A 14,363-nucleotide genomic window follows, 5' to 3' on the forward strand; every position below is an offset into this window, starting at 1 on the left:
GAGCCTAGCCGAGGTGGAGAGACAGAGCTCTGGACATGGAGACATGAACACAGATTATCAAACAGTTGAGCCAACTTAAACAGAAAAACATCAAAGGACCGATCCGACAGCATGTGTTACTGCCTTCTAGTTCTTGTGGAGGCGAGAGATGACAAAACATTGCAAAATCTTATGAAATCTAGCAGAAACATTTGCTGCTTTTTCAAAGAAAACTCTTTATAGCTCCACAGTCACGGCCACAGGTACAAACGGGGAAAACAGCCCATGCTTCTCAAAGTGGAGGTAACTGGGGATATTCTGTCGCTACGCAACGGCCCCAGAACCCACCCGCTGGTTATCTCCAGTGTCAAGGAAGATAAAAAGTATACTACTAGAAACTGGTATTATGTCATCATGTGACTGTTTTGACATATATTTAGACATAGTATGTTTACACTTGTGTAAACGACTCAACAAGTAATTCTCTGGATGGTCCTTCCTGATTCTCCTTATATTCGCGTGTGTTTCTTATTCTTAAAGTACTGCATGCTACTGTAATGTGTAAATGCAAGCACTTCTTTAAAGCGAAAACGAACTAGGTGGATTCAGAAGCATGATATTTACAGATGTAAAACTGAAAGAGAAATAGTTATTATTACAACGACTGCAAGCACAGGAAGTATAATTTACTCCCAAGGGGCAGGATGCGGGCTAGAATGAGTGGCCAAAAACAAACAAAAAACAAACAACAACAAAACCCAGACCCATGGGCAGAAATACGGCTGCAAAGGAGCTGTGCGCAAGAGCTAGGATGGGGACAGGGTGCAAGAACACAAGGGGGGGGGGGGTGGAAGAGCACAAGAGAAATGTGAGAAATTCTATTCAGACTTTAACTGCCTAAAGAGTGAGTGATTTATTCATGATCACACAATCAAACCAGTTTATAACCCAAAGAATAAAAACTGTGGGAAGTTCATTACCTCAGTTTATTATCACAGAGCACTCCAAGATTTTAGAGGCAAAGAAATTTATTAGTAGCTAGTGTTCTTAATACTGGGTAAGTTTTACTAATTCTAACTCATTTTTAATATTAAGATTAGACTATGGCACTCATTCAACAGAAGCTGAAAACCTTAAAAATGACATATAGATAGATAGAGAGAGAGAGAGAGAGAGACAGAGACAGACAGAGAGAGAGAGAGAGAGAGAGAGAGAGAGAGACAGAGACAGACAGACACATTGATACATCCTCTATACACAAAACAAGGGCTACAGAGCCGGTCCCAGACCAGCCAGGCCTACACAGCAATGAGCCATCTCAAAACAAGGAAACAAGCTCCTTACGCGTTTACTCAGAGCAACAGATAACTCAGCACTCCTCTGAAGGAAGCTCAGATCAGCCCCTGAACAAAGGACGCAGAGATGAGCATATTTGACCATAGTGATCCTCACATCCCTGCAACCCAAACACAAGACCTCAGCTAACGGTCCCAACGATACCGCACTCCTCCTCCTCATCTTTATCTGACAAGCAGTCTGCACCATAAAGACAAATCAAGCAGATTTATCCAACATTGCATTCTTACACCGGTACACAAATAATGTAAAAGTAACAAGAGTTCATTCAGAAACAAAACCATACTCTGAAATAGGAAGAAATACTAAATTAACTGCAATCAATAAGGTATACCTTCTTTTTCTTTACGAAGTTAGCTAGTTTGTTTGAGCATTTTCCTTTAAGGTATGGAAATCCTCCTTTCTCAATTACCTAACTTCAGAGACCACAGGGATGTGCCACTATATACATAACTTTTAAAAAAGGACACTATTAACACATGGAAAAACTAACTAAATAAATAAAAATATGTGCACAACTTTTTAATCCATTTATTTTGAAGAACAATTAAGTCTAAACCTTTGCCCAATCCTGTCCTCAGAAGGCAGAGGCAGGAGGATTGATAAATCAAGGTCCTCTTTGGATATGTAGAAAGTTCAAAAACAACATGAGCCTCAAGACTCTTTAAAAAGAAAAAAAACCCAAAAAAAACTATTAAAATAAAAGCATGTTATGCTGAATAACAAATACAGCTACAAAATGTAAGTAACATTCCTAATAATAAAAAGGATTAAAAACTAAAATAGTGACGCTCTCTTCTCACAGCCCCCGGTTCTCACCCTCCTCCAATGCTAACGGAAGCCTTCCTTCTTACTACCCATGACTGTTAAGAATATTTTCTGGCTCTATTTCAGCATCATGACTCAGGTCATGAGAAGTGTCAAAGATGCATTTCCTTCAGATGGGAAAGAGCACCAGATCTCGGCAGCACATGAAGACTGGGGTGTGGCGCAGAGGGCCACATCAGCAGTTCTTGACAAAAGGAAGATAAGCCCGCTTATGCTCACATACACTTTCATTTCCAGCATGACAACAGGTGCTTACTTACACAGGTCAAGAAAAAAACAGGAAGCTAATGCTCAATTTTGCTCCCTAAATAACTAACAATTCCTAAATTCAAACTAACAAAAAAAATTAAATCTAGCATATTATTAGAAAGATCTAGGTACCTGGATCAAGTTTTGCAAAAGCATATTCATAAATTTACCTCTGTATATAAAAACCCTTTATATAGAAAACATTTGAGCATTAAAAGCACAAGAGGTGCCGGGCGGTAGTGGCACACGCCTTTAAGCCCAGCACTCGGGAGGCAGAGGCAGGCGGATCTCAGTGAGTTTGAGGCCAGCCTGGTCTACAAGAGCTAGTTCCAGGACAGCCAGGGCTGTTACACAGAGAAACCCTGTCTTAAAAAAAAAAAAAAAAAAGAAAAAGAAAGAAAGAAAGAAAGAAAGAAAGAAAGAAAGAAAGAAAGAAAGAACCAAAAAAAAAAAAAAAAAAAAAAAACCTCAGGGCAAGAGAGCGGCCCCTCCTCTCCTTGGGATCTCCACAGGGAAGCCCTGGGTTGCTGCAGAAGCACCATATTCATTTACCTGCTCCATTACCTGATCTTTTCCCAAATTTATTGTGTTTTACAAAAGGTGACTGTTTCCATCCGTGCCACAGCTGCACGAGAGTGAATATTTGTGAATCATCTGCAAGCCACGATAGATCTAGACACTGAGCATGATGAAAGCCTGCCTCTTCTGCAGGCACCAGGAATGGTCATGCCACAGAATCCCTCTGCCCACTTGAAATACTTCTCTCTGGAGTCTCATTATGGCTTGAAAATTCTCACCTGCACAAACACTCGAACCAAAGTGAGTATCTTCTCCAATGAACCCGAAATCCCTTTCCTCCCTGTCCCCTTCCAGTTCACAAGCCCCCACCCGGGGGAATTCAGAGAACCACCCTAGTTTCCACTTCTCAGTACACATAACCCTGGCACGGGTGACCTCACTCTTTTTTTCCCTTGTCTTTCATTGTTTAACTGTTTTTTTTTTTTTTTTTTTCGGTTTTTCGAGACAGGGTTTCTCTGCAGCTTTTTTAGAGCCTGTCCTGGAACTAGCTCTTGTAGACCAGGCTGGCCTCGAACTCACAGAGATCCTTCTGCCTCTGCCTCCCGAGTGCTGGGATTAAAGGCGTGCACCACCACCGCCCAGCTATTTAACTGTTTTGTAAACAAAAATTATCAACAACAGATTACCAATTTCTGATCAGATAATTAAACCTCAAAACTACTCTGCCTCCTGCACTCGGGTCTGATCGATTCTTACTATGTTCACTCAGGTTCCTGGTAAGAACAGCCCTAAGCAGTGTCTATGCTGAGAAGCCTGCCTTTCTACTTCCCTCAAGACCAAATACTGGAGAATGTTTTCCAAAAGTTCCTTCTCAGAAGTACAAAAAGAAACAAACACTCAAGGCTCCTAAAACATGAGTTATTGATGTAACATTTTTTTTTCACATAAAGAACTAAAACTTCCATCTCTGTGATTCCAGGAAATATCCTTACAGCAACTAGAACAGGATGCTTGCTTACCCGTCCTCTACAGAAAAAGAAACAATAAGGCTCAAATAGTTTCTCCAAATCTTTTTTATTATTCTGACGAATTGATTGAAATATTTTACCTCCTGCAATGATCAAACCCAACTTCAGAGTTTGTAGGTCTTCACCTCTTCAATGGACCCAGAACTGAATACAGAATGATCCCTTTAGTGGGAAAATTATTAACCTTGTTGTATTGACTTTCCCTTCATATGTATGGGTGTTTGACTGCATGTATGTATGCACACCACCTGCATGTACGAGAGCATCAAATTTCTTAGAATTGGAGGTATAGATAATTGTGAGTTCACATGTAGGGACTGATCCTTTGGAAGATTAGACATTAAGTTGGGGGGGGGGGTTGCAAAGATGGCTCAGTGGTCAAAAAATTAAACAATAAAGTAAAAGCAAATTAGTATATAAATAACTAAAGACTGAAACAGTAATTATCAAGCCATGGTCAGTCAAGGTTCCAGGACACTGATGTCAGTATTTTGGTTTAATGATGAGGTCCAGGTACCAACACTTCAAATCTACCCAGTTTAAGGATAATGTACAGTCAGGACTGGGAAAGATTAAAAAAAAAAGAATAAAATAATGGAGATAACACCAATACAAAGATGAAAAGATAAAATAGACTATATATAAAATAAGAAAAAAGAATTGATAATAAAAGAAATGTCCAAAGAAAAATTCTCTAAAGGACACACTGTGGAAACGAGAATGCAATAGGACAGACACCGGAAGGTGTCCCTGGGGAATCCCTCACAATAACAAAAGAGAAAGACAAAACACAGACAAGAGTTTTGGCCTGAAGGTAGGAGAGCCAAGATTCATCACTTAGAATTTCAAGAAAAGGATGTAAAACAAAGCAGCAGAGAAAAAATTATGAGGCGTTGAAAAGAAGAGGCCACTGGGGAACGACGTGGTGCGGTGAGGGAAGGACAGGACCAATCAATGTGAGAGAAAAGTGACGAATTAACAGCTGTAAGGGAGCCTGAACCATGAGATCCAGTCAGTCACTGGTAAAATGTCATCAAAGAGCAAGCTAAGATTGTTCCAGAACAGGAGAGCCAGGAACACGCTGTTGCCACTTCTGCTATAACAACAGAAATTGTTCTCTATAGAACTGTAGGGATTCATGCACAGGAACTGAAGCTCTACCCCAGTACTCACAGGAACGCAAGCTGAGAGTAACACATTCCCTCATCCGACTGCCTGTGAATGCTGTGGGGGAAGAGCCACAGAAAACACAATAAACCAAGAGCGGGTTACGTAAAACCGGACGGGGCATCTGCTCCCAGAGTACCCAACTTCAAGCCTTGATTGCAAAACGGAAAAGCTGAGAAAATATTGCCCTCTAGAGGCATTTCTCGTTAATCATTTAATGATAAAACTATAAACTGTTTATGATTAGCCAAAGGAAAAGAATATTGAACTCATAAGTAGAAAAAGGCAAAACAAAAACCTGTATTAGCCTTAAGTGCTTATTATTATTAATTTTTGCACTTACTTTATGTTTCCTTATGGCATTTAAGAATTTATTTAAAAATATAAAAGATTACAGTATTTAAACTGAGTTTAATTTTACTTTTGAAAGCATTTCAGTGTGCACAGCACAGTACTTTGACAGCACTGCTAACAGTAGAGCACTATCTAGAACCTCGGGGGTTCTCACAGCGTACCTAATTCTCATCACACATGGCATCTCCAATAAATACCGCCTTTTTTGCTAGTGTGCCTGTGTGCATGTCTATGAGCTTGTGTATGTGTGTATGAAAGAGAGAGAGAGAGAGAGAGAGAGAGAGAGAGAGAGAGAGAGAGAGAGAGAGAGAGAGAGAGAGAGCGCATGTGCACATGCCAAGCTATCCACACGATCCTGTACAGAGTTCCACCCCATTTTTCTTCCTCTATTGCTCTCCACCTCATTTCTGAGGCCTGGTCTCTCACTGAAGCTGGAGCCTTGCAGAGTCAGGACTGGCTTGCCAGCATATTACACTGATCCTTTGGACTCCGCCTCCCAAGAACTGGGGGCTAACTCAGACCCCTGGGTTTATGCAGAAAACACTTTACATTGAGCCATCTTTGCAGGCACTAAAAGCCCCTCTTGGTGCTTTGGCGAACCTCCAACTGCTGTAAAGAATATGTGGTATAAAACACAGCTGCTCTCTGATAGTTCTTTTCAATTAATGATTTTTATTTATTCACATACACACAAACACACACACACACATATTTTTTTTTTTTTTAAGACGGGGCCTCATGCTGTAGCTTAAGCTGGTCTCAAATGCATGACAATCCTCCTGCCTCAGCCTCTGGAGTTCATAGGCTTGAGTCAACATGCCTTGCTTCCTAAGTGGTTTCTAATTTCGACATCTTGTTGTCGGGAAGGGCTGTGAGACTGTCCTTCTCTAAACATTTGCATAGAGCTCCTCTGCTCTCTCTGCACCATGACAGAAAATGACATGACAATATTTAAAGTGTGGATGATGTTGGTGTATAGTGGATGTCAAGATGCGCATAATGTTATGCCAACATTTCCAGAGGATGAGTCGGGAGCCAGGAAAACGTTCAGTCTTTAAAACAACAGATTAGAAACCAGGCTGCACCGACCTCAGGCAACAGACTCCATGGAATGAGCAGAGGCCCAGGTGCTAGGCGACCCCATGGAGGACTCTCCCATGTAACGCGTCTGTATCATTTATATACTCTGTGTCAGATGAGGCATGAAATTTAAAGCAGAACTACAGTGCACATGATTGATTTTTCTTGGCAAAAATTAAAACACTCATGGAAACTTCAGTCCACAAGTAAACAGAGATGTGGAAAGAGCAGCAAGACACAGCACTCTGGTGCGGACTCTCCCAAGGAGGCAAAGCTGCGCAAGGCGAAGCTGTGTGGCTGCTTTGTATTTACAATGTGATGCGGTCTGTATCAAAAAAACTCCCTATCAACCAAAGTAAATAATTACAACAAGCCATCAAATGAAGGCTATAAACAGTCTTGGAGCGGTAAGACAGGAACGCCATACACAGATGCTGAAAGGAAAGAGAAGCTGCTGGATTTGGAAGCCTTTTGCTGAAACGTAGCGGCTCTGGGTCCAAGATATGAGAGGCCGCCTTGAAAGCCCTCAAATCTGGGGTTGGGAGGGAGAATCTGGATCTCAGTTGCCTAAAGTTGTAGCTCAACCACAGTCCTTGCCAAGACCAAGTGAGATAGATAGAAAGACGCTGGGCTAAGGGGCACAGGGCATTTTCAGAACATGGGAGGTGGAGGCAGGAAGGGGGAATCAGTGGTTCAAGGCTAGCCTTAGCTGCATAGTGAGCCACATAGCTACACATAGCTACATAGTGAAGCCTGCCTGGGTTATTCGAGATGAGGACCACCCCTCAGGGGGGCAGGCAAAGAGTCAGTTGTTGAAAGTCTCATGACAGGGTGGACACTATATTCTTAAACATAAAAGGAAAACCTATTTCAAATTAAAGAAATGGCAGAAGTAAATGGGGCAGGTGGGATAGATGCAGCCAAGTCTGACTCCACCTGAGCTCAATCTCTAGGACCCACGTGGTGAAGGGAGAGTCAACCCGAAGGCTGTCAGGAACACACACACACCAAACTGTGTAACTCAGGTGTGGAACTGAGTACAACTTTCAATTGTGGATTGGTGTCATTTCCCATTTCAAAAATAGTCACAAGTTAATGTCCATATTGAAAGCAATTAAAAGCTTATACAAAAGTTCATATTTTTATTTCAGTTAATTTTCAATTAATAATATTCATTGAATTTACTTATACTTTAAAAAAAAACAGAAATGAATCAATTCTACACAATGAGTGATAAACACACCAAGCACCATTCACAGTGCTGTGACTTTCATGACCCTGCAAGGTTGGAAATATTATCCCTGTTTTATAGATGAAAAATTTGGTCTCAGTAGCCAGAACAAGCAGCTTGTCTAAGATTACAGCGGGGAGTCACGGGGAGAGGCCATCCTGCAGAGCCTGACCCCCCAGGTCTTCTATTAGCTCCCCAGCACACAGCTTAGTGATGGAAACCACGAAAACCATCAGAAAGACCCTGGGTTTGATCTCAGCTTCCGGGGGAAGCAGTGAACAGTCAATGCAGGTAAGAACAGAAAACAATGTGAGGTGAGAATGAAGGACAGGACTGTGTGACTCCAGGAGGGAGGAGGAGTGCAACCGCAGCTGCAGAAGGACAGACAGGACAGACAGACGGTGAGGCCTGAAGGCACAGCCATACAAATCTAGAAGACTGCATCTCTCCTTAGTCTTTCTTATTCAGCCCCACTGCCCTTCACGCATTCTCAGTACCCCCACAATAAATTCAATCTCCTCTGTCTCCTAACTCCCTCCCACTAACTTACACAGCAGAAAACAGACAAACACCACCCATCAATATTTGTTGGTGCCAGTTTTCTCTTCTTACTAAACGCCCTCCCAGCCCGTTATTACCCGTCTTCTCTGAGCTTCAGTTCCTACCTTCACTACCCAGTTGCTAGAACTTAACACAATCACTACCTCCTCCTGGCCACTTCCTGTATGTGGTTTTCTATTTCATATCACTTGTTAGTGACTTTCTGGATGACATCTCTTACCCATAATCACTCTCACCAGGAGCACGTGTTTTCACCTGCATCGATGCCTTACCATCATTATCCCCATACAAACGCATCAATTCCAGAACCACATATTGAATCATGCTAAGAGCATGGGACATCATATCAAGGCCCAGACACACACATGTAATCCCCAGCATGCTAGCTGTGGCTATATAGTGATACCCGGTCTATGAAGAGGTGAAGAACAACAGGATAAGTGACAAGAAAGAGAAAGAAGAAAAAGGGGAAATGGGGGGCGGGATGAGTGGGAAAATGAGAGATCTTAACACATCCCAAACTTTCAGTCCTATTTTTAGGCCCAAACCTGATGAAGCAGTGTTACTACTTCAACTGATAACTCCAACTTTTCCAGCTTTTTGAACCAAAACCATATTAGTCACTGTGACTCAACCATTCTTTCCTACTGGACATAAAATGTAACCAAAAAAATTCTGATGGTTCTACCCGGACAATGATGAAGCTAGCTGTGGTGGCTTACATGTATAGTCCAGCACCGGGAAGGTTGACGTAGGAAGAATGTCATGAAAATGGGAGAACACTGGGTGAATAGAAGTGAGCTCTAGGTTGGCCTGGGCTAGAGGAGAGACGCTGTGACACATAACACGTGTACACACAAGTATGAGCAAACATAAACACATACACTCAGGAAAAGGCGACATAGCTCTAAGTAAACCAACCTAGTTCCAACTCCAGCCCTCTTGCTGGAGCCTGTCCAGACTCCTTCACTGCTCTCTGTAGGTTTCTACCTTTGCCACTCAGAGCAACCGAAACACAGTCTTACATCACTCCTCTCTTCAAAGTCTACGGTAGTGTCCCACGTCACTGAGTCCAGGTCAAAGTCTACCTTAACTGAGCACATCACTATCACTGGGGACACTGTGCTGGAGCAGGCCAGCCGCACGGCTGTCCCCTGAGCTCACGTTAGAGCTGTGTGCTCTTTCTTCTCTGCCTGAGTTTCTCCTCATACCATCAGGTATGTGTCCACACAGCACTAGAGAGATCTCCACAAACAGAATGGTCATTTCCAGTTGAAATACTTCTACTCTTCTTAAGACAGCGTCTCACTGTTCAACCCTGACTCTGCCTCCAAAGAATTAGGATTAAAGGTGTGCAACACACTCCCTGTGTTCCCTCCGTCTTCTCAATCTGTCCACGGCTGCAGGGAAGCAGGCGTATTCTGCTTTGCTCGCCACTGGCTCTCAGAAGTGCCCCACCACACATATTTTTTTTTTAAAAAATTAATTCACAGTGGCGGAGTAAGTGATCATCTTACATGAGTCAAATTGAAAAGCAATGTTACCATGAATAAAAATCTCCCATTCTGACAAGTTATGATTTAAATCTAAATTGCTTTTTATGTGTGTTTGGAAATGCCATAATGCAATTGTTTATGCTAACATAAAAGCTAATTTAGAAAAATAACAAAGTGTACTATTTTTCTTGGAATAACTTCTAAACATGTTTAATGTCTTTGATATTTTACCAACTGATACACGAAGAACCAAGATAACAAGTGAAAACAACAAAAAAAGATTTTCCCATCTTTGCGGTCAATAAGAGACACTGACGTGTCGATATGTAATTATCATACTCAAATAAGAACAATACTGATGCTTAAACTCAAACAACATTAGGCCATGTTCAAGAAGTTTCGAGAAGCTAGTTTAATTAAGAAGCAGAGAAGCTGCAGTGACAACTCCCGTTCAAGAAACGCTAAACAAGATGTCGTTTCCCAAGAAGGAAAGCACGGAAGGGGCAGAGCATCTCGGTAGGATGGAGCTGGGGTGGGACACTCTCCACCTTAACCCGCTGACAGCTCACCAGCAAGTTAGGAGATCATATATAGTTAACGAAAGAAATTGTTTCATTAGCTGTTTTCAAATAAGGGGTATAGGTAACAGAAGGGATGAGGGAAGAAATAATTACAAGAGATCTGACTATTTGCAAATCGAGAAAAGGCTGAGTACTCTGAAAATAAGATGTTAGTTATAAATAAATACATATGCTAAGGAAAAATGATGCTGTGGTGCAGCCATATATTTTTTAAAGTGGTGGCATAGTGATACATGCAGTCACATTAAAGTAATACTTCAGTCAAATGTAATTTCAAAACCGTGGTAAGCACAGACAATCTCTGGAGAAACAATAATTGAAGATAATTCAAGATATTATTTCAAATAAAATATGTTATTATTTCAGATATAACCAGATGTTATTTTCCATATAATGTGATAAGGAGCCATCTACACTTGCCACCGGCAGCTGCTCATGACACTGTTGTGTGTTTTTCATATTTATAATGAGGGTTAGTGTGCATTTCTATTAAAGCATACACAAGAATCTCAACATAAGAAAGACTCATTTTTTTTCTAAAGCCCAAGACAACGAGATAGGAAAAGAAAGGATATTTACAAAGAATATATTTCAAATAAATAAACCATCCTCTGGAAAACTTACAAAAAAAAAAAAATGACAAGAATCCTAACCTAAACTGGATTGGCTCCAAAACACTAAAAGGAAACACCCTATATCAGTTGTTACTTAACAGTTTCCTTTGCTTCGCTAAAAAGAGCGCAGACAAACAACGCAATGCAGCCAAGACATGATTCATTTTCGAGATGAATCCCTCCCTGCTGCAAGGTTTACATTGTTTTTAACCAGCATCAGACTGTTTACCCGCACAAACTGTAAATACATCATTTTTAGAACTAACCAACAACAATGCCCATTTTGTTTTGACAGAGAAGACGCAAAGCGAGAATGAAGAGAAACAACCTCTGCTGTGGGGGCCATGCCTCCAACATGAACGAGCCCAAGAGCGAAGGGCCGCACGAGGTGTAAGCAGGAAACAAGGCAGCTAAAGCACAGAAACAGGAGGGTTCTGGGGTGAAGACTAAATGGTAAGAAACAGCTTGAAGCATAAGTGACTCCAGCTTCAGAGAGGGAAAAGTTTTCAAGATGGGCAGTGACAGACAGTAGCGTGCCTGTGTTCCTGTTTAAATGGTAGTTTATTTTACGTGAATGGCAGATGGATCAAAATCACGGACTCTTGATTGTAGGAGCCATAATATCTCCATATAAAATACCTGAAACTTGAAATCATAAAGTGGTCTATTATTAGTAGGCCGTGCAGCGCTCCAGAAAACAAGCACCAGCATGCTAAGTCTTCCTGGAGGGAATGGAATGGCACAACCACTCCGGGGTCAGGGACCAAGTGAAAATAACACATCTATAATACAGCTCTCCAGAGGTTGAGGCAGGAGGATTATGAGTTCAAACACTACTGTGGGTTGTATTTGTGAGACTACATCAGAAACAAATATACAACTTTAGAAAAATGAAAAAATCATATAAGATGCACCTAATGGAATGACTCAGAATTTCCACTCAAAAATGAATATACACATTTAAGAAGAAACATTGCATCATTAGAATTAGTAACCTCCCAACCAGAAACCACACAAGTGTACTTCAGAATGGTCAGGCACAATAACCAAATATCGGCATGTCTGCCTGTACAAAGGATTGGGGAGCAGATGAAACACAATGTTTCAAAACAACTAGCCTCAAACACCTCAAAACTGAATGAATGAGCATCATCCACATAAAACAACTCTCAAAACAAGAAGGGAAGAAGGGTGTGGGCTGTAAGCCCAGCACTGAGGAGTCAAAGTATGCCTCGGGTACAGTTTGAAGTTGACTCTGGCAAAAACAAAACCAAATAAACCATCCCACAACATTAATAGATCTTATAAAAACACATCCACTGTATCTAAGTCCATGAACTTCCAACGGAACACCTTTAAGGGATTGCTAGAGTAAACGTATTTTTAAATGCAGGTGGACACCATGAAGTTCAGAAGTGTGGTTTAATATTATAAAGAGGTGGACAAGAAAGGATTGTGGTGATGCTCCATTTATTGATCAGGATGATGGTACTGGAGTGTGACTTTTTGTTCTGCTATAAAGCCTGGGGTAAATCCCAGAGAGCATTACAAGAACACAGCTCAAGACAATACCATTGTAATAACAGTATTTCCTACTGAACTGCAGTACTAGCCCAGTACACAAAGGAATGCATACTCAAATATGATGAAAGCAGACTTAATCTCAAATTGAATACTCTTTATATACTGAAATGCAAAGCAGTTAAAATACCATGAAAAGATCATCATTATCATTTTGATTCACACTTTTGATTTAATAAATATGAATTTCTGAAATGTGCTTAGGACTTAACCAGAGCACAAGCAGACTATAAAAATCTGCATGTGATCCCAAGTCAATACAAGTGATGTCATAGAGCCAGCAGCAGCAGAGAGAGGAGAGTGGGTTTACCATGCAGCGGGGAGCCGGAAGGGCTGCTGGATAAGCCTGGAACGGGACTACAGCGGCCGCCTTGCTTAGATGTCAGTTCTTGCTCAATCTCTTCCAGCCCAGCACTTTTCTGGAAACGGCTCATGCGATTCACTACTCGTGGTGACATGTGTGTGCGGACACAAGGCTGGCCACCGTAAGGGTTGATGGGGAAGACGTGGGAAGTACCCCGGAGGGTACTGACCACCACCCAGCGACAATCGTGGCTGAAACAGATGTCCTGAACCTAGGAAGGAGGAAAGAGACAAAAACATCTGAGGTGACTCAGGTTTACCTAAGGACAGGTCAGAATGTCAAAACGAATAGAAATGTTTGCCTAGTCAACAAATTTGTGTAAGAATGGATGACAAATCTAAAACAATATTTTACAGGTCACCAGGACTCCATATGGGGATCTGACTTTTAAAATTGGAGTAGAGGGTCCCAATCTCTGATGTTTCAAGTGAAAAGGCAAGAATCAGGACTTTTGTGGTCCTCCTGCAATTGACTTACAGAACTCTGTGAAACAGATACTGTGTTCCACAGGCTGGGGGTGGCTCCGTGAGTACAGGGCCTGCCACAAAATTTTAGGGCCTTAGTTCAACAAGGGGGAGCAAGGGTCTAACCCAAGTGCAAGCTGGGTGAATCCGGGGAGTGTGCTAGTCAGCTGGTCTACACAATCAGTGACCTCCACGTCTTAAATGTTAAGGGGGAGAAATGAAGACACCTGGTATTTATTTCTTGCCTACACACACACGGGGGGTGGGAGGGGGGGAGGGAAGGGAGGGAGAGAAGGAGGGAGGGGACTATATGGTTCATTTTGAGTGGATTCTATTAATTATAAAACAGTAAATACTTCAGAGTACCTTTAAAAATGTAGAGGGTTACTAATTCATTCACTTGCTCCAATACTCATGACCTATCTCACTACACCCCAGGAATGGGGAGAGCAGTGTTTGTAGAATGGTTTTCAGGAGACATGAGACTTTGTCTCCACAAATAACACAAAAGGGCAGGGCTGGGGGTCTTAGGCATCAAGACGAGATATTTCAACACAGTTTGGTGTGGGTAGCGCTCAGGAACTGAGGCAGGACTGTGTGGTTCTAAGACTATATGGGGCTAAACAGTAAGACTCCTTAAAAACAAAATGTTAAAATGAATTCAAAGAGTAAAGAGTTCCTTAGAGACCCCCAATGTCACAGTGGCAAGATTAACGGAACTTTCTGAGTCTCTGGGCTCTGTTCTGAACTCAGGAACTCTGTTCTAAGCATACTCCGAAATGTGCTCTAGATGCCACATTTCTAAAGGCTATTCGAAGCAGGCATGGGGACACATCCCTGAGAGTCCAATACTGGGAAGAGGCTGCAGCGGGAGGGTCACAAGTTCAAAGTCTCACAGACATAGTGAGACC

At 41.8% G+C, this 14,363-nt stretch overlaps 1 protein-coding gene across 7 annotated transcripts in view; it reads right to left on the minus strand.

Moving 5' to 3' along the window:
* Window positions 1-14,363, minus strand: part of Bcas3 (BCAS3 microtubule associated cell migration factor) — a 485,118-nt gene that overhangs the window by 312,482 nt on the left and 158,273 nt on the right. For all 7 annotated transcript variants that reach the window (XM_042055034.1, XM_042055036.1, XM_042055035.1 and 4 more), the window contains exon 15: window positions 12,935-13,199. In XM_042055034.1, the coding sequence (XP_041910968.1) occupies window positions 12,935-13,199 (265 nt within the window). The remainder of the gene's footprint in view (window positions 1-12,934; window positions 13,200-14,363) is intronic.

The sequence above is a fragment of the Arvicola amphibius genome, chromosome 4 (assembly GCF_903992535.2).
Source record: "Arvicola amphibius chromosome 4, mArvAmp1.2, whole genome shotgun sequence".
Taxonomy (NCBI): domain Eukaryota; kingdom Metazoa; phylum Chordata; class Mammalia; order Rodentia; family Cricetidae; genus Arvicola; species Arvicola amphibius.